Below are 21411 nucleotides of genomic sequence, written 5' to 3'. Positions count from 1 at the left end.
GCGCAGCTGAGCGCAGGCCGGGGGAGCCGAGCTGGGCGCGGGGCGATGTCGGGCGCGCTGCACTTCACGGGCTGCATGAAGGTGCGCGTGGGGGAGGCGGTGGGGCTGCAGCCCACGCGCTGGTCCCTGCGCCACTCGATCTTCAAGAAGGGGCAGGTGCTGGACCCCTACGTGGCGCTGAGCGTGGACCAGGTGCGCGTGGGGCAGACCCGCACCAAGCAGCGCACGAACCGGCCCACCTACAACGAGGAGTTCAGCGCCGCCGTGTCGGCCGGCCGCCAGCTCGAGCTCGCCGTCTTCCACGACACGCCGCTCGGCTACGACGACTTCGTGGCGCACTGCGCGCTGCCCTTCGCCGACGTGCTGCGGGGCGCCGGGCCCGCCGGCGGCTTCGAGGGCTGGGTGAGTCTGCGCGCGCACCGCGTGTGCCTGCAGGCGCCTGCGAGCGCGCACACACGTGTATGTTTGCATGTGCACGCACACGGATACACACATCTGTGCGTGCACTTGCGAGCGCGCGCACACGCACGCACGCCTCCGTCCGCCAGCATGCACATGCAAGTGGACACTCACCTGCTTGCGTGCACCTGCAAGGGCACAGACTCGCACATGTGCCTGCACATGCGCGCAGACTCAAACATCTGCACACACACATACTTGCACGCAGACACGTGCACCTGCCTGCATGCAGATGGACACGCACACAGACACGTGCGCTCAGACACGCACACATCTGCCCACACACAGGTGCCTGCACACGCAGTTGCCCATGCACACCTACACATGCCTACACATACGCATGGACACGCATACACCTGCCTGCATGCACATGCTTGTATGCCCCTGCACACCCACCTGCCTGCATGCATCTGTACACACATGCACATCTGCACACGTGCCTGTATACACACATGCACCTGCCTGCATGTATCTGTGTGGGCACGCACACACCTTTCTGCATGCATCTGTGTGCACACACTCATCTGCCTGCACATGCACCTGCCTACATGTGCCTGCACACACACAGCCACACACACCTGCCTGCATGCACCTGCACAGACACATGCACCTGCCTGCACACACACACGTACACACACCTCTCTACATTGCTGTGCTTCCCTGCCTGCTCTCACCTGAATTCACCTAAGGCAGCTCCCTTCTTGGCTGGTGCTCTGTGGATGGGAACGGGGTAGTGAGCCCTGTCAGTCTGAAGTCAGGCAGTTAGCCAACATTGTCTGCAAGTCATAAAAGCTTGTGATATATCTGGTTCTGTTAGACTAAGGTGCAAAACTCCCTTGCCTTCTAGTGTGAGGCTGGGCAGAAGGCAGGGGAGATTTGCACTTTATAGAACAACAGTTCTCAAGCAGGGGCTGCGGCCCGCTTGGGGGTGCCTCGAGAGCCTTTTGAGGGTGCTGTGGGAGGCCACGCAGTGCTCGCACTCTTAGATGTGCAGATGTGATTTGCCAAATAAGCCCCAGAGGGTTTCCGGATAGGAATTCACGGTGTTAAAACATCTGCCTTGCTGCTGCTGTTCTGAGTTCTTTGCAACAGGAAAATTGCGCTAGTATTTTTTGTAGTGAAAAGATCAAGTGAAAACTAAGAGCTGGCAAGTTCTCAACGGACCTTAAGTCTCTCAAGAGGGCCAGGAAAGGTTGAGCCTAGAAAAGGTTGAGAACTATTTGTATAGATCAGAGGTGTCAAACTCCTTTGGCCCTGGGGGCCAGATGAGTGGCGCAGGACTGATCCACGGGCCAGGTGAATGGTGTGGGATGCCCCTGTGGGCTGAATCAGGCCCGCAGACTCCCTCCATGCCGGATCCAGCGTCTGTAGCGCTCGTTCTGGCCGCTCCAGGACTGCGCTGTATGTAGCTCCTGCTGAGACTGGATCAGGATGCAAGCTGCACACGGCAAGTGCCCCAGCCGTCTGGGGCGGGCACCGCATGTCGTGCAGGTCCTGGACGAGTGAAGCAGGCCCTGGGTCCAGCATGCAAGGGGTTGCAGACTGGCCCTGCGCAAGGCTGGTGCCAGGGGCTGGATGGTGTGGCCCTGGGGGCCGCTTCAACACCTCGTTATTGTCCAGTTGAACCAGAGACGTATAGCACGAGCTTTTCTAAGCTATGGATTACTTCATCAGATGCAGTGAAGAGATGGCAAGCAGAGCTTCCAAATAGAAAGCAGTGGTTAAAATACAAAGGGTAGAGAAGGGGGGAAGAAAAAGGAGCAGCTCTACTGAGAGGCAAGGGGGGTAGGAAAGAGAAAAGCAGTTAACCCGCTGAGGGACATGGACTAGTTTTTAAACCCCCCAGGGAGTGGGATAAAAGTCTGTAGTTGTGGGTTATGAAAACTTATGCTATACCTCTCTGATTCAGTTACGCTATAAGGTACACATCGACTCTGGGGATTGACTTGGGACCTTCCAGGGTAAAAGCAAGAGCTACAGCTTGAGTTGAAAAGCATCGAGACTGGAGCTGGAATGTCTCTTGTGGGTTGGCCGGGAGGGGACTTGCACACGAGCTCCCTCAGACTCTCGTGCACTTTTCCCTGTGCTCTTGAACACACGTGCGTGCACTCAGGGATGCAAGAATTCCTAGGTACTTATGCACGTGCCCCGACACATCTGGACAGGTACATGTTTGTTGGGCCAAAGTTACCCCTGCGTGTAACGGGGTTCCAGGAGCGATTCGTTCTGTATCGCACACAGCAGTTCTTGCTAAACGGCAGTACTCGCAGCTGGTTCCCTCCATTTCCAGGTAGGCGCAGTTCCCATACAGATGTGCCGTATTTCAGTCCAAACAAAGGGAACGATCTATAGGCAGGTGAAGCGCCTGCCTTTGTTTCCTTGCTAGAACAAGGCGAGTGTGACCTGTCCGGTGATGCTTCGCAGTGTGTCAGGCAGTTCGGTGTGAGAATACACACCCATTCTGGGCAGATTCAAGTGTTCAGCATTTCCCTGGAGGGAAGGCATCTACTTCCTTATCAGGGAAGGAAGCTTAGTAAGCATGGCATAACCACCACCCCAATCAAATCAGGCTGAGGATAGCTGAAAGAGGTGGCACTAAAATACCCAAGATCATATCACAAGGGGAGCTGCCAGTACTTCCCTTTCACATTTCAGTATCAAGGCAGAACATAATCTCGTATTGCAAACTGTGAGAACAATGATTGTGTGTCTGTAGAAAAAAGTGCCAGTAATGAGGCCATTAATGGGAATTACTTTGCCACTTATCACCATCACAGCCCAGCATATTAAGCGCTGTACAGGCAAGTGCAAGGTCCCTGCTCCATGGACCTGCTGCCGGTGCTGGGAGTGCAGCGTCGTGTGTGCATCCCTAAATTAGCATTGGTCTAGCTAGCTTGGGTACCGGTAGCAGCCAGGCTGCAGCAGTATAGAGTGGCCTGATCATCTGAGCACTTGCCCAACCTCTTGTGCAGGTTTGCGGGTCTGTCTCTGAGTACTTCCATGTTTCCGGGAGCCAAACTAGCTAATTTAAGTCAGGGTGGAAGTGGACTTTATAGACTAACCCAGTGATTCTCAAGCAGGCTGCCGCAGCCCCCCCGGGGTTCCTGAAGATCCCTTCAAGGGTGCCATGCGGTGTCATGCCACGTTAGTACTGTGAAGCGTGCAGACATGATTCATGAGATAAACACAGGGATTTGAGATGGGAATCCATAGTGTTACAATCATTCTGACCTGGTGTGGGCTTTCTGAGTTCTTTGCAAAAGAACTGCCCTGTTATTTTTCTGTAGTCAAAAACAGAATCAAAGCTAAGAGCTGGCATTTTCCAAGGAGGTGGCTGGGTGGTAACTCTAAGGAGTTGAGAACAACTGCAGTAACCTTAGGTCAGAGTGCACCTCTCCTTGCCTTCTCCTAGACTTCAGACTACCATGGCTCACTACCTCTCTCGAGCCAATTTAGAGTCAGCTCCAATATCGTTGTGACGCAGTGCAATCCCATCCCATAGAGCAGGGGTGGGCAATTATTTGGGCTGGATGGACACTTAGCGAGTATTGGTGAGCTGTCAGGAGCTGGGTCAGTACCCTTTCCCCATGCCCCACAACAGCTCACCAAAACTCCCAAGATGACTCTGCTCAGCGCTTGGCTGGGCGGCTGTCCTGCGATCCCAGGGTCCCCTTGGAGACTCGCAGGACTCACCTGGGCATGGCACACAGGATGGGGCCTGGGCAGGAAACGGCATCTGGGAGTGCGACGGGTGGGGCCGGGATTTTGGGGTGATGACAGCACGGGGCCAGGGCCCAAGGCACAGCTGCACTGTGCTACCCGCAGTACCAGCACCTGTTGCAAGGACATGCAGGCAGTGGATCGCAGCTCGGTCCTGGGCCCCAGCCCTGCGCTGGCTCATCCCACTCTTAGACGCTGCTCCTCACCTGCCCACAGCCCCATCCCATCCACCCGGCCGCACGCTCTGATCATGCGGGTCCTGCCCCTGGCAGTGGGTGCAGGGCGATAGGCTGGGGTGCCTGGCCAGAGGAGGTGGCGGTGGCAGCAGTCAGGAGGAGCTGCCACCACCACTGGGGCTGCTGAGAAATGAGGCTGGCCACCACGCTGCCCCTGCCCCGCTGTGCACACGGGGGCAGTGGGACCAGCCGCTCATGCCGTGGTCCAGTTCTGTCACCTGGAAAAGAGGTGGCAGAGTCAAGATGCTTGTCATGCAAGGGGAAGTCTGCAGAGTGCTTTGGATGTGTCTGATTGTTTCAGTGAGCGGCTCATTTTTTAGCAATGCATTTAGAGCAATACATCCCCAGGGGTGCATGCAACAGTAGGTGCCTTACACTGGTAGCTTTAATTCCCCACCCAGAATGGAGTTGTACTGCTTTAGTGAGACCAGTGGAGTCAGTGTTACAGCTTTTTTGTGGGTAGACAAGACCTAACAACTAATGTACCCCTGTTGTCCTATAGCTCATCAAGCTATTATAGTGCATTTTTGGAGGGGGGGAAAGAGCCATCCTAGGCTGTGCTGGCATCCAGATGTGGTGATCAAAGGATATAAGAGTTAGTAAAAACATAGAAATTCTGACAGTTAAAAAAAATTCATTATTCTGCATAAAAATAAAATGGAGACATTTCGGAATTTTTCGTGGAAAGGGAATTCCAACAAAAAAAAATCTGTTTTGGAAAAATATCAATGTTTCCATTCAATATTTGCAGAATAAAAAGGAGGGACTGGATGCCCCGACCCCACAGGCGGTCTCCCCAGGGCTGTGCCGTGCCCTGAGTGCAGTCCCAGAGAAATGACCATAGAGTCAGTGGTGGAGGAAGGGAAATGTCCCCTGCCACCGAAAAGGGAGCCTGGAAGTCCTGAGAGCAGCAGCTTGAGCTGGACTTTCTGGCTTTCGGCTCCTTGGAGAGGTCCTGCAAACTGTGTGGTCCTAAGTCTGGGACAGTCTGCACAGCTGAGCTCTCCCAGATTGGTGCACCTCAGAATGCATGTTGGTTTTGATAAATGGGCATTTTCTGACAAAACCCCCTGATTTGTCAAAAAATCTTTGGCCACCTCTAGTGATAACGGCAGACACAAGAAGGGGCAAGTTTTGCAGACTGTGTGTTGCTACTGGCCCTTACCGGAAGACCTGGTAGGTGTGATGATTCACAGATGGATCACAATCCTACAAGTTCAACCCCAAACTCTTATGTGTATGAGTAACTTAGTGCATATGAGTTGTCCCTGTGCATGTGCTTAAGCATGTGAGTCTTCACCCTGGGAAGCGGAAAAGCAATGCTGTGGATGTAGTTTGCACTGAAATTCGTGCTCAAGACTTAACGGGGCCCCTTACAACTCTTCAGTTGGTTTGGTTGGGTTTTTTCTTGACGTGCCTCTCCTAAACAGTGTTACAACAGCTTGATTACTTCTGCATTTGCATATGCATTCTGGAATACAATTTACATTAATTTTACTTGCGTCAAATTTTACAAAGGCATGTCAACAGTGAAAATTTGTAGTGAGACTCTGCTTCCTATTCCCTGTCACTTTTCTCAGCCTGTCAAGTGATGGAGCAGCGAGCGTGCAGTCAGTCTCTTGAGCTAAATGTCAACCTGCCACTCGTACACCTCGGCGTAGATCAAGTGGGCGCGTCTCTCTCTCTCCCCTGTCGCGTACCTTTGCATAGGCATTTACTTACTGGCAGAGTGGGTGTAACACTTTACCAAACACGAATGGAAGCAGTTTGTATTCATTTTGCACAGGTGCAAGCAGCTCACCCAGGTGCAAGTGAGCAGAGCATAAAGGCCATTGTTGTCATCCGGCTGCTCCTGAATAACGATTTGCATCCAGATTGCATTCCTTATTTCAAAGCATTTATTTAGTTATTCCAAACCAGATACTGGATGTTTGTTTAATAAACTTTATTTGATGTCGTGCACTGTTTCCCCTTACTTTTCTTCCCGTACCCAGTGAGGGAGATGGATGCCACCCAAATGTCATCGGTAATCTAAAGTATTGAGTTGTACCCGAACGAGGAACTGTTCACAGCATATCAGTACCAGATATCTTAATCTTCATTCCTGTGTCTTACAGGATTTATATAGCAGCTATAGTAAATATTAAGCATTAGACAAATAGTAATTGTTAAGAGTGGGTCAGAATAGCCTTGAGTTGTTGTTGTTGTTGCTAGGGAGTGATTGATTGTTTCAAAGGTTGTCCGTCCACCGATAGAGTGCTGCTGGCACGTTATAAACTGTCTCAGGTCTCTTTTAAGCTTTGATTTGGGCAAAGGCGAAGGGAAGGCATTCGCTCTGTCACTCATGTGTCTCCAAAAACTGCTAGCTGTGCCTGTATATAGCAGATAAATGGATGGTTAGCAGGATGGGTTTGGAACAAGGAATACATCCTATCAATCTTATTTCCATCTGTCCACAGCGTGGATGCTAGGACAGCAACTCATTAACAGTTTGCTTGCTTTCAGTGAGGGCTGAAAACTAGCATTGTTTCTCCCCAGTTCCTTTTCAGGAAGACTAGTTTGTTTTTTAGTTTCTCCTGTAGCCCTTTGTAGGGTTCTGATTTTTCAGTAGCAAGTGAACAAGCGTTTTGCCCCTGTTTTCAGTCTGCTCAGTACAAGAAGAAAATTATTTGCAAAGCATCAATTCTAAGTCCTGTGCAAGACCTAAAGGGGTATGTCTACACATGCATTAACGCACCATAGGTACTGCGCATTAACTTTAGTACCTGTGGGTACCTATACACAAGCATGCTGGCACTCCAGCGCGTCGGAGCAGACTTGGTTGAGTTTGCATCGAATGAGCTTTAGTTCAAGTGCCCCCACCACCATTTTTAAGCATGGGAATGCCAATACAGGAGGCGCAGTGGCACTTTAATTAGAGCACTGGCCCCTCATTCCCAGAGCACATGTAAAAGTGCCCTGTAAAAACAGGTACTAACTGAAAGCGCAGTAACCAGCGCTGCCATGCAGTAGTGCCAGCGCATGCCTTTTTAGTGACACTAATGAGTAGTAGATTAATTCGACTGTACATTAGTGCAGTAGCACAGCTTTTGCTGTGACGCACTAATGTACAGTCGAGTTAGTCTGCTGTGCGTTTAATGCCTTGTGTGGATGCGCCTAGCAAGGACATAGTCCCCTCCCAAAAGTTTCCATAGTCTCAGCAGATGAACAGCGCATTTTGTTGCTAACCTAATATAGAAAAGTGTTGCCAGCATAGTTCTGCAACATCGCATCAGATAAGTGCTCCTGCTATGGTTAGAGCTCCTGCCAGCAAACACGTCCTTCTCATTTTTCTTTTCGGAGGTACTAAGCTTGGTTTTTCCTGAGATGGACTGTCGTCATGATGGACTTCACAGAAGTATATTTTTAAAGGGAGATTTGAATGAAGAGAGGGAAAGCTTCACAAAATCCAAAATCAGACTGTAGGGTTCAGAGAGAAGTGTGGCCATTTGCTTATCCATCTATGGCAACCTGCTGCTGCAAATAGCCATTCTTACTATTTGGCAGCATCTTCTGTCTGAGACCAAACTAGCTCTAGTTCTCACATATGGCGTTTAATTTGATTTGCCCAACAGCCATTTATATAGGTTACATTTTCTCCATTTATACAGGTTTGTGATTTGCTCAACAGCCATTTATATAGGTTAGTTCCTCTCCCACTCATCTAATATATTGTAAACTCCCTCCACCTCTGCACTGCTAAGTAGGTTGGAGATGAGACCATTTACTCTGATATAAAACAGGAATTAGACAAAGTGTTGTTCCCCATTTTTATCCATTTTTGCCTGGGCTTTTCTTCTTTATTTGGCTATATTAATACAAGTATGCAACAGCTGGGCTTATGATGGGTGTGCGGGAAGATGTGCCTTTGAAGCTACCATGCTGTACTCCAGAATTTCAGCATCTATGGTGAGGTTTTAAATGGCCATTGCATTGGGCATCTGAGTTAAATACTAACTAGCTCGCTGGTGAACAAGCCAGGGAGGAAACGAGAGGAGCGGTCCTGTGCAGTCCACTTGGCAGCGATGGCTCTTTTCAGCCTTACAAAGGAGAGCTGGTCTAAATTTTCTGGCAAAACCGTTTTTCATCAGGAAATGCTGAAGCCGTGGAAGAGAGGCTTTTTGTGAGAGTGTACCAGTTTCAAATAAACTTTTGTTCAAAAAAGTTTTTTGTTGAGTTGCTGGACTTTGCGTTCGAAACAGAAGAGAGCAGAGAATGGCCCACGTGAGTGCCCCAAGCTCTGAGCATTGGCCGCTCTGTGATCTTTCTCCATCTTTTACCAGAAAGGTATCATTTTTAATCCCCACATAGACTTGGGGCTTTTTTTCCCTAAACCTTGTCCATACTTTTGTGTGCAAGCCGTTCCCTGCCTACCTCCAGTCAGGCGTAGGGGGTACCTGAGAACTGCCACCACATTTCTCTTGCAGCCGGCCCACGTTGGAAGCCAAATGTTGGGAACTGTGAGAAAAACACTGTAAGCACCCAAACCCAAGAGGCAGGTGACCAAGCCTACCACCCCCTGTTGTCGTACCCGGATGCCTGTTTCGGGTGGTGCCTCCTTTGTGGGCAGAGCTGAGAAGAATACAGCTGTTTTTCTTACTTGGTAATTTGACCGCTGGTGATCTTGTCCTTGGCAATTGTAGGGCGTGATCTTGTCTTTGACAATCACAGAGTTATTTTTCCTGCTGTCCCTTTTGTGGTTGCCACACGAGGTCATGAGTGGCATTGGTAGCACTTAGCAGAGTCCCTGCTTAGAGGTTGAGGGGGTGAACTTGGGGTTTGCTAACCTGGGCTCGGATTCTGCACACACGTGTGCAACGGGGCTGGCATGTCTGTAAAGTTATTGCTGCCCATCAGCATTTGCAGACCTGCGTTTGTGGTCATGGCATATAAAAGAGGCTGCTTGCTGGGAATGAGGACCAGGCACCAGTTCTCAGTAGGATAAGGAAGCGGGGCACCTTAGGAAGCGTTGTTCGGTAGGACTGTTGTAGCTTTGGGGGGGGGGAGGCTGTGTGTTTAGCTGTTACCACACAAGTGTTTTTGCAGTGCTGCATTTTCACCAAGCTTTCTCTTTTGAATGATTTCTGAGAAGCAAGTGGGTTGCAATCCATTTTGAGCGTATAGGCAAGAAAAGGCTGTCGAGGGGACAGCCTGGACTATTAAAATTGCCAGGAGAATACCTACCAGTTGACAAGGGAATACTTACCAGTTTGTATTGCATTTAAACTATAAATACAGTTTAAATTGCATTGGGCATCTGAATTAAATACTAACTAGTTCACTGCTGAGCAAGCTGGGGAGGAAATGAGAGGAGTGGTCCTGTGTAGTCCACTGGCAGCGATGGCTCTTTTTAGCTTTGCAAGGAGGGCTGGTCTGAATTTTCTGGCTAAACTGTTTCTCATCAGGGAAATGCTGAAGTCGTGGAAGAGGTGCTTTTTGTGAGAGTGTACCAGTTAAAATTTGAACTGGTAGATATGAGAGTACCTACCAATTTACAAGTTGGTCTACTAAAAGATATCAGTTTCACCCAAAGAGCCTTGTCTGCCTGTGTCCTTGGGTCAACTGGGCTACAACCTACACCCCTGTACCAGTTTACAAAGTATTCGATAGGGAAGCATATCTCTTTGCCAAGGTGAATGATACTCTGTTTTCTCTCTTTCCAGCGTCTAAAAGTTCCTTTGATGTCGTCCGCTTGATTGGAGCTATTGTGCTCTGCTGATATAATTAAGGAATCTCCAGCGCTTTTCTGTAACCCTGGAAAAGGGACAAGCAGAGGAGATATCAGAGTCAGTCTCTAAGCACTTCTGTAAATCATTCAGCGTCAAACATCAGGCCTCCTTGCTCTAAAAAATCTCAGCCCGCTTGGAAATCCCGGGACAGGCACAGCAAATATTTAGGTGTCATAAACCTTTAAATGAATAGGTCTCTTACTAGTTGGAGAGTTAGATCTCCACTCTGTCCCTCCTCCCTCTTCTAAAGATCAAGGAAATAGTGGTGGCCTAGCAGCATTAACCAGCGTGCCTGAAGCTGCTGTGTTTGGTGGGTTGGGTTTTTTTAAAGTCAGACAAGCAATATAAAGCTCTGCTATCCCAGCAGTATTTTTTGTTTGATGTTTTGAGATATTTTCTGCATATAAATCCAGCTGCTGAATAAAAGAGAGTTTAGTTTTAAAGCCAGCAAACCTTCCTAAGGCAGATGCAGCTTCTACCGTCATTGAAAGCGCTTTTGCTAGTACAACTGCATCTACACTGAGGCTTTTGCCCATATAGAAACATTGCATTTATCACTCCTTGCCATACAGAAAACATTTCTGCTGTACGCCTGCAAAGTTCTTGCAAGCACTTGGTTTCGTTATTAAATCGATTGGTGATAGAATCCTGGATATAAAGATTCCTCTCCAAATATCTAATAAAGAAAAGATCCGTCACCATTAGATAAGGGTTCAGGCATATGAACCACATCCCCTTGGAGGAGAAGGCAGTGGGGCTTTATTTTGCGTCTGCTGTTGTATGGTATTGCCTGGCATGCACTTGGACCCTGTTGTACAGGGACAGGAGTCTGCAGTGACTTGCCGCTCTGATGCCGAGTGCTGGACTTCATTTGCTGCAGAATTAGAGCATGCACAAAGGCAGATATTGTGGAGAAGCTAACATGCAGTCAATTCCCATCCCCTTTTGTCCCATAGTAAGTCATTTGTATAGCCATACTCCAGGAGATAAAGGTCTTGTATAAAAATAAATGTTGAACAACTTTAAAGTGGTGTAGTTAAAGCAGTACATGCTCCTCTATTGGAACATGCTTGTATGTTATACCGGTGCTTTACAGGCACAGCTGTTCCCATATGGGAAGAGGTATAACTTATACCAGCATGGAAGAGCGTTATGTTGATATAACCGGTGTACCCTCCCTAGGAGTTGTGCCAGCTTAAACACATGGTTTAAAAAAAAAAATCACACCTGTCACTGATTTTACAGTGGTGTATACTGGTGTGCAACCAGCTTGCAGGGTAATGGGAAAGGGATAAAATAGCCAAGCCAAGTAGTCAGGATATGATGACAGGCATCTTATAAACTTCCTTCTGTTGATTTTTCGCACTGTGCATAGTTAACCCAGGGATCTCAGTTTTCCCAAGATAGTCTTAAGGCCATGAGCTTAGTAGAACTAATACCTGCTTTAACACACACACATGCACACGCACGTGCATGTGCGCTTGTGTTTCTACTTAGATTGTCAGCTCCCTGGTGCAATGACACACACTCACGCGTGCACGCTTGTGTTTCTACGTAGATTGTCAGCTGTCTGGTGCAACGACATACACATGCACGCTTGTGTTTCTACGTAGATTGTCAGCTCTCTGGTGCAATGACACACATGCGCACGCTTGTGTTTCTCCTTAGATTGTCAGCTCTCTGTTTCAAGGCCCATCTTCTTGTGCTGTAGCACTTAAGCACAGCGTGGTGCTATTCCATGACTACAAATAATTACCTGTTCAGGACAGTAGCAAACCCCAAATGTCTGGGGCTAGGAAGAAGCTGAGCAACCAAGTAAGTTGTTTCATTAAACTGTCCACAAAGCTTCCTGCCGTTCCTCTGAAACACCTGGCATTAACCAATATTGGAAACAGAAATCTCAGCTAGAGGCAGGACCACTCTGGGCTGGACTGGTTCCTGTTTTCCTAAAACAATATCATAGAAAATATTTCTAAATCTCTTTTTCCTATCTCATAGTTTTGGTTTTACCTGCTTGCTTGTTTGACTCTAGAATTAGTCTGTGTTTTTGGCAGTGCTGCATTTCTTCTCTCTCGCCTGCTCTCTTTGAAATGAACCCCAAGACCTGATGTGAGCAAATCATCCGGAACTTGACTTGTGTGCGACTCTCTCCTTTGCTTTTGCTTTTTAAACCTTTTTTTTTTTTTTATCAGTTGTGGACTTTTAATTTGAGAAACTTGTTTTCTTCCCAGAGCCAAAAAAAAGGAATAATTGCCACTGTCTGTATTGTTTTAAGGTCCGTAGCCCCACCATGCTTGGTGTTGCTATATGAATAACATAAAGGCAGTCCCTGCACCAGAGAGTTCAGAGTCTGGGCTAGTGACAGTCTGCTACAGGTGGCGAAACAGATAAACTGGAGTGCGGTGGCGATAAAGATGAGTGTGTATGTTTGGTTTCATTCATTATTTCGTGGATGAACTAGTCACACCTTCTGGCTAGCTTCGGCAAGACCCTAATATCTTGGTATACACAGGCAGTTAATTAGGGGTAGATGTTCAGGAATGTATCAATCTAGAGTAAGTGTGTCATTCCACATTAATTTATTCTGTTTAGGGTTAAGTTCATTTGGCATGAGGTCCTCTGGTGCCACAATAAGAGCCTCCTTTGGGCGGTAGGCAGGCAGGAATAGAGATGATTTTCAGTTCACGCTCCATTCTTTGCAGTCAGTTTTGCTGGATGCTTCGATCCGCCAAGAGTTGTTTGTAGGCACCATGGCAGAAGCAGATGTTTAAGGACAGGTGAGGTGAGGTAAGGAGGTGGCTACTCTGGTACTTTACATGGGCAGAGGGCAGAGTAGAGATGCACCTTATAGACTAATTGAATGAGAGATGCAGAAGCTCTTGCTTATAACAGTTTATGCATCTCAGATCCAGTTAGTCTATAAGGTGCATTTTTACCCTGACGTCAGGCTAACATGATTAACTACCTCTCTGTGCTCTTTGGATGGGGAAGTTCTTCCCAAGTGGAAAGAACATTTATTGTTGTGAGGAATAAAAATCAGGTGTTGGTAATTCAGGGACAGCGTCTTCAAGTTGCCATGCTTTGCTAAAGAGAGAGAGAGAGCCTGGCCAACGCAGGGCCTGAATCTGCTTTGGCTTCCTTGTGTCAGGAAAGGCAAACTGTTGCAACTCATGACATAAAAGCCAGGCTCTCGACATTTCCCTTTTTTCTGGCATTTATTTTTAGCACCCCCCCTAATGAATGTCACCGTCTTCCTCTTGGCAGCCTGCTGTAAAATGCCAGGCTGCAGAAAGTTTGTGTTTTGCAAGACTCCATTCATCAGAGGGGCCGTGCTCACGCTGCTTCTGCTTTCACATTCCCATTTTACACCAGTCGGTCTCTGTTGACATCAGTGGAGCTATTCCCGGCTTGCACCCCTGGAGCTGGGAGCAGTCTCCAGGCCAGCTTTCCTTTCCCTCTTATGTGTAGCAAGGATATTTAATGGTAACAGGGTTATACATTATTTACTGAGCACAGCAAGTGTGTGCAGAGCTGCCAAGAAAGACGGAAACGCTGCCTTTTCCCCAACAAGTCATTATTTAGGATCAGCGGTTCCCACTCTGTGGTACGGGTATGACAAGTGGTACGCAGACAACCTGTCGGTGGCACGCTTTAACAGATTTATTACGATTGCTTTATCTGACAAAAATTTACTGGCAGTACTTAAGGTTGAACTGAAAAAATTGCTGCTGGTGCTTAAGATTGTATTGTTTTAAATTGGCGGTGTGCTATCTGTCAAGAGTTTGGAAACTGCTGATCTAGGTCACTGAAGACCATGAAGAAATGAGCCCAAAGTTAGGGGCTTGTCACTTTTTTGTACTATCATTTGGCTAATGTAACAACCACAAAAGGTCAGGTGCACAAGATTGGAGCATCTGCTCATTGATGACTCTTCCAGTTACTCCCCAAATCTTTAGAGAATGGTAAAAAAAATCCCATTGGTTCTTGCAGTATACCAGGAGGAATAGGAGACTCTTTTCAATTCCAGTAAAATGGGTGTCAAGGATATATCCACATCCTGTGGGCCTGATCTAGTCTGCGAGGTCAACTCTGTGCTGTTCATCTGGCCTGTGGACTACTTCCACATCCCTGCAGTCCAGGGAAGGATCAACCAGCAGCTCTCTCTCCTTTATTACAAGAAATACTTAGTTGGGTGGCTGCAGCTAGGAGAGATGACCAGTATGTTGTGGGAGGGGATGTAGTCCTCTGCCTGGCAAGTGCCAGCCCACTTAGTGCTAAGTCCTGAACTCTCTGAATATTTGAACTCTATCCAGGGATGTGTAGGTAGTGCAGCGGTGCTGTCTTTTCCAGGGCTGAGCCATTGCATCAACATCTTTTTCTTCAAATCACATTATTTTGTTGGACTGAGAGACAGCAGCTATGTTTTCATTGTTCCAAACTTCATTGAGAGTTATCAGAGTATGTGCTTTCCCTGCTAAAGAAAGGATATAAGAAGTAGGGAACGTGCCTCTCCGTCTTGTTTGAATAGCAGCTATTCAGACATTTCCAGTAACAAGCCTAGCAGTGTGAGGCAGAGTGTAGAAGTTCAGGCTACATTTCCTGTATGGCAAAAAACATTTTTCAGTCCTGAGCCCACTGTAAGCAAAATGCATGGATGCCTACACATGGCCAGATGCTGCTGGAAAAACAGTGTATACAAGTCTATTATTGCAAAATGAAACGTAGCACGAAGCAAAATACAGTAGGTGCATCTACACGCATGCTTTATAGCTCCGCAGTAGAGGGTCACTGTCTACACAAGCGGTGCTATTAGGCTGGCAAAAACTAATTAACTCCACCATAGGATAGTACTGCCCAACACAAGGACTATCCTACAGGTGAGGTATTTACTCCACTGCAACGCATGTGTAGACGGTGACTGGGTCTGGGTAGGGTATGACAGTACCACAGTGTGCGGGTTGCCTGCTGTCTAGCCCCACACTGTAGCACCCTCATGCCCCAGCCAGCCCCTCTGCAGCATGTTAAGCCAGGCTGACCCCCTGAATCCCCTGCCAGCCAGGGCTGCACCACCCAAGCTCAGCCCGGGTGCACGTGTAAACATTGTGCCTGGGAGCAATATACTCCAGCACGCACTTTGCTGGAGTTTATTGGGGCACACTCATTGCACGTGTAACAGTGAGTGGCAGAATCTTCAGTCCTTCTGCTTGGACAGAGATATGCAAATGGCCTTGTCCAGACTGGGTTTTAAAACTGTTTAGATAACATGTTAAATGGACATTAACACATTAAAAAAAATGACCCTGCTTTTAGTATAGTCCATGGTTGAATATCAAGAGTTGACCATGACCAGTTTTACTCAAGTTTACCAGGATTTACTCTGACTCATGTTAACATGTTTTTAAACACCACTCATTGTGTTTAACTAACTTAAAAACCATTTCCAGCACCATTCACTCTCCTGGGCTAGAGAAGCCAAGGGAAGAAATGCACACGTGTAGCTGTATCCCTTCCGACTTTCAAGTCAACTGTACATAAGCATTTGTAACTTTTATACTATAGAAGGGAATAAGTCTGAACAAGCTTGACCGCTAGGCCCTTATTCTGCAAGCCATTTGAGTGTGTGGGTAACATTTAAACATGCAAATAGTCCCAAAAAAGTCCTTTGGGATTCTCACGTTCTGAAAATTGTGCATGGTCAAAGGAACTTGCTTAATAAAATCCTAACTAAACATGCAGTAACTAGAGTTACTGTGCAGTAGTGATGGCGCACAGTTTTTTCATGCTGCTTAGTGCTCATTAGCCTAATAACACTGCACAATAGGTGATTAGCATGGTTTTTAATTGCCGCACTACTACGCAGCGTTATTAGGCTAATGCGCAATAAGTGTCACATGTAGACACACCCACTGGGTCCTGTTTTCAGGATCAGATTCCTTACTTTATAAATTTTTCTCTTATTTTGTATTTTGTCCCGTACACTCAAGAAAGTCAGTTGGTGTCCTTCTGGGGAGGGAAGGTATTTCATGGGGGGCTATGTAAAGGCTGCTTATTTGCAAGTGATCTCAGCATTTACTGCAGCTCTCATTTCCCTTCGTCACGTCCAAGCGCCTACATCTAAGCAGAGTGATTTATAGCTAGGATGACTTTGGTATTTTGCTTATTTTTAAAAAGGCATAACTCTTACTTCTCTTCTTGCTGCGTCTCACGTTCCAACAGCAGACTTGTCGCGGCCGTTAGTTTTCCGGTGGTGTTAGTTCTCACTTGAATCTCATGCTCTGACACCCCTCTTTCTGCCTCAGAAAAGGGAAATTAGTTGAGAAAAGTCTAAAGACATTTGAAATGTGCTGTTTTTACAGCACCTTTGTAGACCATATCATTGGCTCTTGGAAGAGGGTTTTAAAAGGCTCTCTTAATTCCCCTGACAGCTCCCCCGTGATGCTTGATACCTGGGCAGTGCAAGTCCCAGGGTTCATGTACATAAGAGCAGAGCAGCTGTCACTGTTGATTAACCCATGGTGTATAAAATAGGTTGTTTTCGCGTGGTTCAGAGAAATGTCTGCAAAAAAAAAAAAAAGTGCTTTGGCCTCAACAGTGTTGGAAAAGCTAGTACGTAATTACAGACTCTCACAGAGAAGAAAAGCATCTTTTTTAGTCAGCCATGTAGCAGTTGCAAGTTTTTTAACGTGGCCTTATTAATTTGCACTTTGTCTCTCACAGTATTCAGTGACTGTTTCCACAGGAACAGCTCTCTACAATACACTCTGTTGCGGTTTGCTAGGAAGCCACAGTAGCAGCAGGTATTACTTTCAAAATGCACCAAATCTTTCCATCTCTTACTTTGAATTTTCCAGTTGCTTCTTATTTTTTTCAGAAGTTTTACCTCCCTTTTATTAGGTGCAAAGTGGCTTAAGAGTATTCTTGTTGGGTTCGTGCCCAGAGTGCTTACAAGTGCTCAGATTCCCGCAGATCGGAGTAAGAGCCTGATTTTGGGGCTACCGTTCAGCACAGTCGATGGAGCGAGGCCAGCCAAGGACCTGACTCGATCTGGATAATCCTGTCTTTGGCTGATGGATCCCTAGGAACTGGGTGCTAGCCATCTGCCTTTATTTAGTTAGTTTTTCAAGACATGCTGCCCATATATTGCAGGCTTGAGCTTTGCCTTCTGTTATAACACTTGCTCACTTTAAAGATGTTTTGAATGGATTTACTGAAAAGATTTATGAAAATGATCTCTCTCCAAGACTTTTATCCTTTCCTACTCAAACCTCTCTGGGTGCAAATCTGTGGTGGGAATTTAGGATTTTTATTGGGGGGGGTGGGAAATAAATCTTGGTGGGAGACTTTAGGCTGCACTTCTGCAAGAGCCTTGTCTTGTCAATAGGAAAAGAAGACTGCAGTGTAAAGGGGCATGCATACAGGATAGCAAGGCGATTCTTTCTGGGGCTGTATGTACACTTCTTCCACTAGCTAATGTTGGTAAGAGTAGGAATTAAAAGCATGTGCCTTTATCAAATAAAATACACCAAGACTGACTGCATGCTGCAATGACAACAGAGCAGAAGCCAACTGCACATAGGCAAGCTGATTATGTATTAAGCGGAGCACCTGATAGCTGCTCTCCTCTTCAACAGGACCGAAAACTACTCTCCTATGAGGGAGCTTTGCATGCTGGGACTTGTAGTATTCTCAGGCAACGTTTCTGCAGTAAAGATGGTGGCATTTACTTGGTGCACGGTGGCACTTTAGGAGCCGTGCCATGGTTTGGCAGTGCCTGGAGTTGCAGTGGAGTGCAGTGAGCAGCAGTGCCCCCATATACGTCAGTAGTGCTGGTTTTTCAGTAGCATCAATATTGTACATAGAAACTTGTCACACTTTATTATACCCTTTCACTTTTGCAGGCACCCTTTTTTTGCTTCTTTACCATTGCTGTACCTCAAACATGTCATCTGAAATGCTGCTTCAGCTTGAAGTGCACTTTGGGAGGGAAGAGGGACATGCCTGATCACATGGCAGATGCTACCAGATGCCAGCGCATGCTGCCTAAAGGCTCGCAGTCACATGTTTATACCAGAAGTGCCTCATTTTGCAAATTTAGGTTGAACATTGAGGTCAGCTATTTCCACAGCAGCAATGCACCTCTTCCTGGGCACCGGTGACCTGCATGGGTCAGGAGGCCAATATTCTTCAAGCCCCTTCCTGTCGCAGCACAACCACTGGAGTCTCAGCTTTGACTGTGAGGTCACAAGTGCATGATGAGGTCATCTCCCACGTCTTGCTTGGCCAGATGACATCATTGATTGTGCTCAGACTGACCCTGGAACTTGACAACAGCCCCTTCACGTGGCACATAACTTCTGATAATACCCCCAAATGTTTAAATTAATCTCTTGCTATAGAAAGGTGGCACAAAATGCAGATAGTTAAAATTCTCCAGGAAGAAAACCCCCTTTAAAATGTTATGCTTTTACTCCCTTTTAAGTGAATTATTTTATTTAAAAACTGAGAGAGAGCAAGTTCTATTTTAAAAATTTGTTTGCAGTTGGTAATAGCAAGTTTGGTTTTCTTTTCCCCCCACCACCTGGGAATACAGAGCCCAGGGATGTTGTAAGTCGAAGCCTGGATCCCATCCCAAACCATGTTTTTGCTGAATAAATGTGAAAGCGTGTTTCCCAGAGCTGGGCCGGGTAGGGTTCGAACACACATGTGAATGGCAGCCTCGAAAGGTCTTTGGGGTTAAGAAGTTGCCCTTACACCCAAGGACTGGTAGACATGGGCATGCCATAGCACTTCTGATTGCATCTTTTTAGGAACACCTATTTGGGGAGGCTCTTTGGCACAGGTTGCTACTGCTTTAACTATATATTCTTGAGGGTCATCAGGGAGATGTGTTCAAGTAGCTACTAAGATCTAGGGGGCAAAACATGTCTAGTCCATAATATTGGTAAGCATCAGAAAACTGGCAACGGCAGGAAAGAGTGTCCTCAACTAACTTGATTCAGTCTATAAAGGTGCAGCTCAACCTTGTCTTCTGGGAAACAGCACGATTAACTCTTGACCTGGCAAGAATCTCATAAGCACTAACGGTTAGACATGTCCATGCCGTCATCACCTAGATTCATACAGAGACCCTGACCCAACCTCCGAAAAATCCTTACCATTAATTGCTCCCTTTTAGAGAGCCCAGTGAGCTGAGCAGAGGTTTCGGTGCGCTAAGTAAGTGGGTGCAGCTACAAGTGTGAGCTCCCTTGTACTTCAGGAGACCATATCTGAAAACATCGGTCTTATATGTGCCTCTGCTCAGTCATAGGAAACCTCAGCTTTGACAAGACTACTCTCAGTGAGCTACACGGTTGTAAGCAAAATGAGGTCTTTTCCTGAAATGGCTCCAACAGCAACAATTTCCTGGCAATGCAAGAGCAGAGTTTTTATAATCATTAGGATGAGAGAGTTTCTGTCTTTTTTTGTTATAGGAGGAGAAAGCAGCCGAGTCTCAGTTTTTGGAGACTCTGGAATTAAAAGTGCTCCATGGTCATGGATACTGGGGACGGCTGGATGTGGCGAGGCGGTGGCTGGAAGAGGCCTGGGTTGTATTCCCAGTTCTGCTGCTGGCTTTCCTATGGGATAGCTTCTAGCATGTGTGCTCTGTGCCTCCGTTTCTATATTGGTAACAGAGAGAGAGAAATGCTTACCTTCTTTGAAGACCTGTAGGTAAAAGGCACAATATCTATATCACAACACAGCAGGACCATCTGCATAGGCAAGGCAGTGGTTGTAACGGATGTTCCTCGACTTCGTACAAAAACAAATGAAATATTTGCCATCCAGCACCCCGAGTTTGGAGTACTGTTAGCCCAACCAACTGCATGCTGCCTCTCCTGATTTAATCTAATACGTGCAGAGATCAAAACCCTAACGAGCTGTTTTAAGATGCAGTGAAGCAAGACTTCTTGTGTCACTCTAAAAGATTGCATTTTAGCTTGTAGCTCCCAGTTTCCTGCCTTTTGAGATGAAGGCATCTAGATATGCAGTTATCAGTCTTAGGGGGTTTTTTCCTTGTGCTTTTCATGGTAGTGACAAAGCACTACAAATAGCTGGGCTTTTCTAATGAAGTCGCTATCACTATAGCATGATGGTACGACTTTTACTGTAAATGGTAGGAAGCTGCTTGCCTTGGCAGGCAAGATTTCTAAGTATTGTGGTATTATAAAGGCTTAACAGAAGAGTAAAATCTTCCATCTCTTTGATGTTTAATAGCCCAAATGACCATACCCAGGCCTCAACAATTATTAGTTTATTTAGTGAGTAGTTTCCCAGTAGAAAAAAAGCTTTTAGGCAAGAATGGAAGAGAAGCAATGCCACAAAGTGAACTGAAATGTGATAGCTGATTAAAAGGAGCTCCTAGAATTGGTTTGTATGATTAATACATTCAAGATTACATCACAACCCTGTAGCAATGACCAAAATTATGTAGCCTAGTTTTTTGTATCAGAGAGCAAAATCATAAAAGAACATAGCCAAGGAAAGGTACTCCGATCACAGACTGTTTTAGCTGCATATATCCTAGATGAGCCCCATACGCCTCTCTAGCAGGAAAGCTTTAGTAACCAGAGCCCTGACTGTCCTGTCCTTACATTAATATAACTCCATGGGTTTCAACAATGGGTTTTTTCCAGCAAAGAACTAATATCAAGTGTGACTAAAGCAGCCTCTGGATGCCCAGCATCCAAAGAGCACGGGGTCAACGGGAGGTTTGCAATTGTGAGCAGCTTCGCAGACGGGCTGCTAAAGCACACATCGAGCCAAAGGGCATTGCAGGTAGCCCTCGCGCTGGCAGCGTTTGCCCGTCTTTGTGGCTCTTTCCAGAGTGGCAGCTACAGACGTGGCACTGCTGTTATACTGAGAAACGCCATGTGGCTGCCATTTCCTGTGGGCTTTCAGTTCTCTCTGTACTGGACACACCACGAGCCTGCCTGCATTCTGGCTCTTTTTGGTAATTTTTTTGTTTTTTTTACTGGAAAGAGCAAGAGTGTAGTGGTTTTCTGGTTTTCCTGCCAAATTATACCGAGGTGATTGCAAAAAAAAAATCAAACCTGTTGGTCATCTGTGAAACTCTGGGAAGAGCAAGTCGTTCCCTTCAGTATATATTTAATATGAGACTAGGGTTATCATATTTCCAGTTCCAAACAAGAGGATGCCTGTCATGTGGGGGGAAGGGAGGGGGATATATA

The 21411-nt window shown here is 46.8% G+C and overlaps 1 protein-coding gene across 2 annotated transcripts in view; it reads left to right on the top strand.

Annotated features, from left to right (window-relative positions):
• Positions 1-10: 10 nt before the first annotated feature.
• Positions 11-21411, top strand: part of PRKCH (protein kinase C eta) — a 211658-nt gene continuing 190257 nt past the window's right edge. For both annotated transcript variants that reach the window (XM_019518374.1, XM_019518373.1), the window contains exon 1: positions 11-402. In XM_019518374.1, the coding sequence (XP_019373919.1) occupies positions 46-402 (357 nt within the window). In that variant the 5' untranslated portion in view covers positions 11-45. The remainder of the gene's footprint in view (positions 403-21411) is intronic.

Source organism: Gavialis gangeticus, unplaced genomic scaffold (genome assembly GCF_001723915.1).
Source record: "Gavialis gangeticus isolate Ggan-Ray unplaced genomic scaffold, GavGan_comp1, whole genome shotgun sequence".
NCBI lineage: Eukaryota > Metazoa > Chordata > Crocodylia > Gavialidae > Gavialis > Gavialis gangeticus.
The sequence above is the reverse complement of the archived record's forward strand: the minus strand, read 5'-3'. Positions and strand labels throughout refer to the sequence as shown.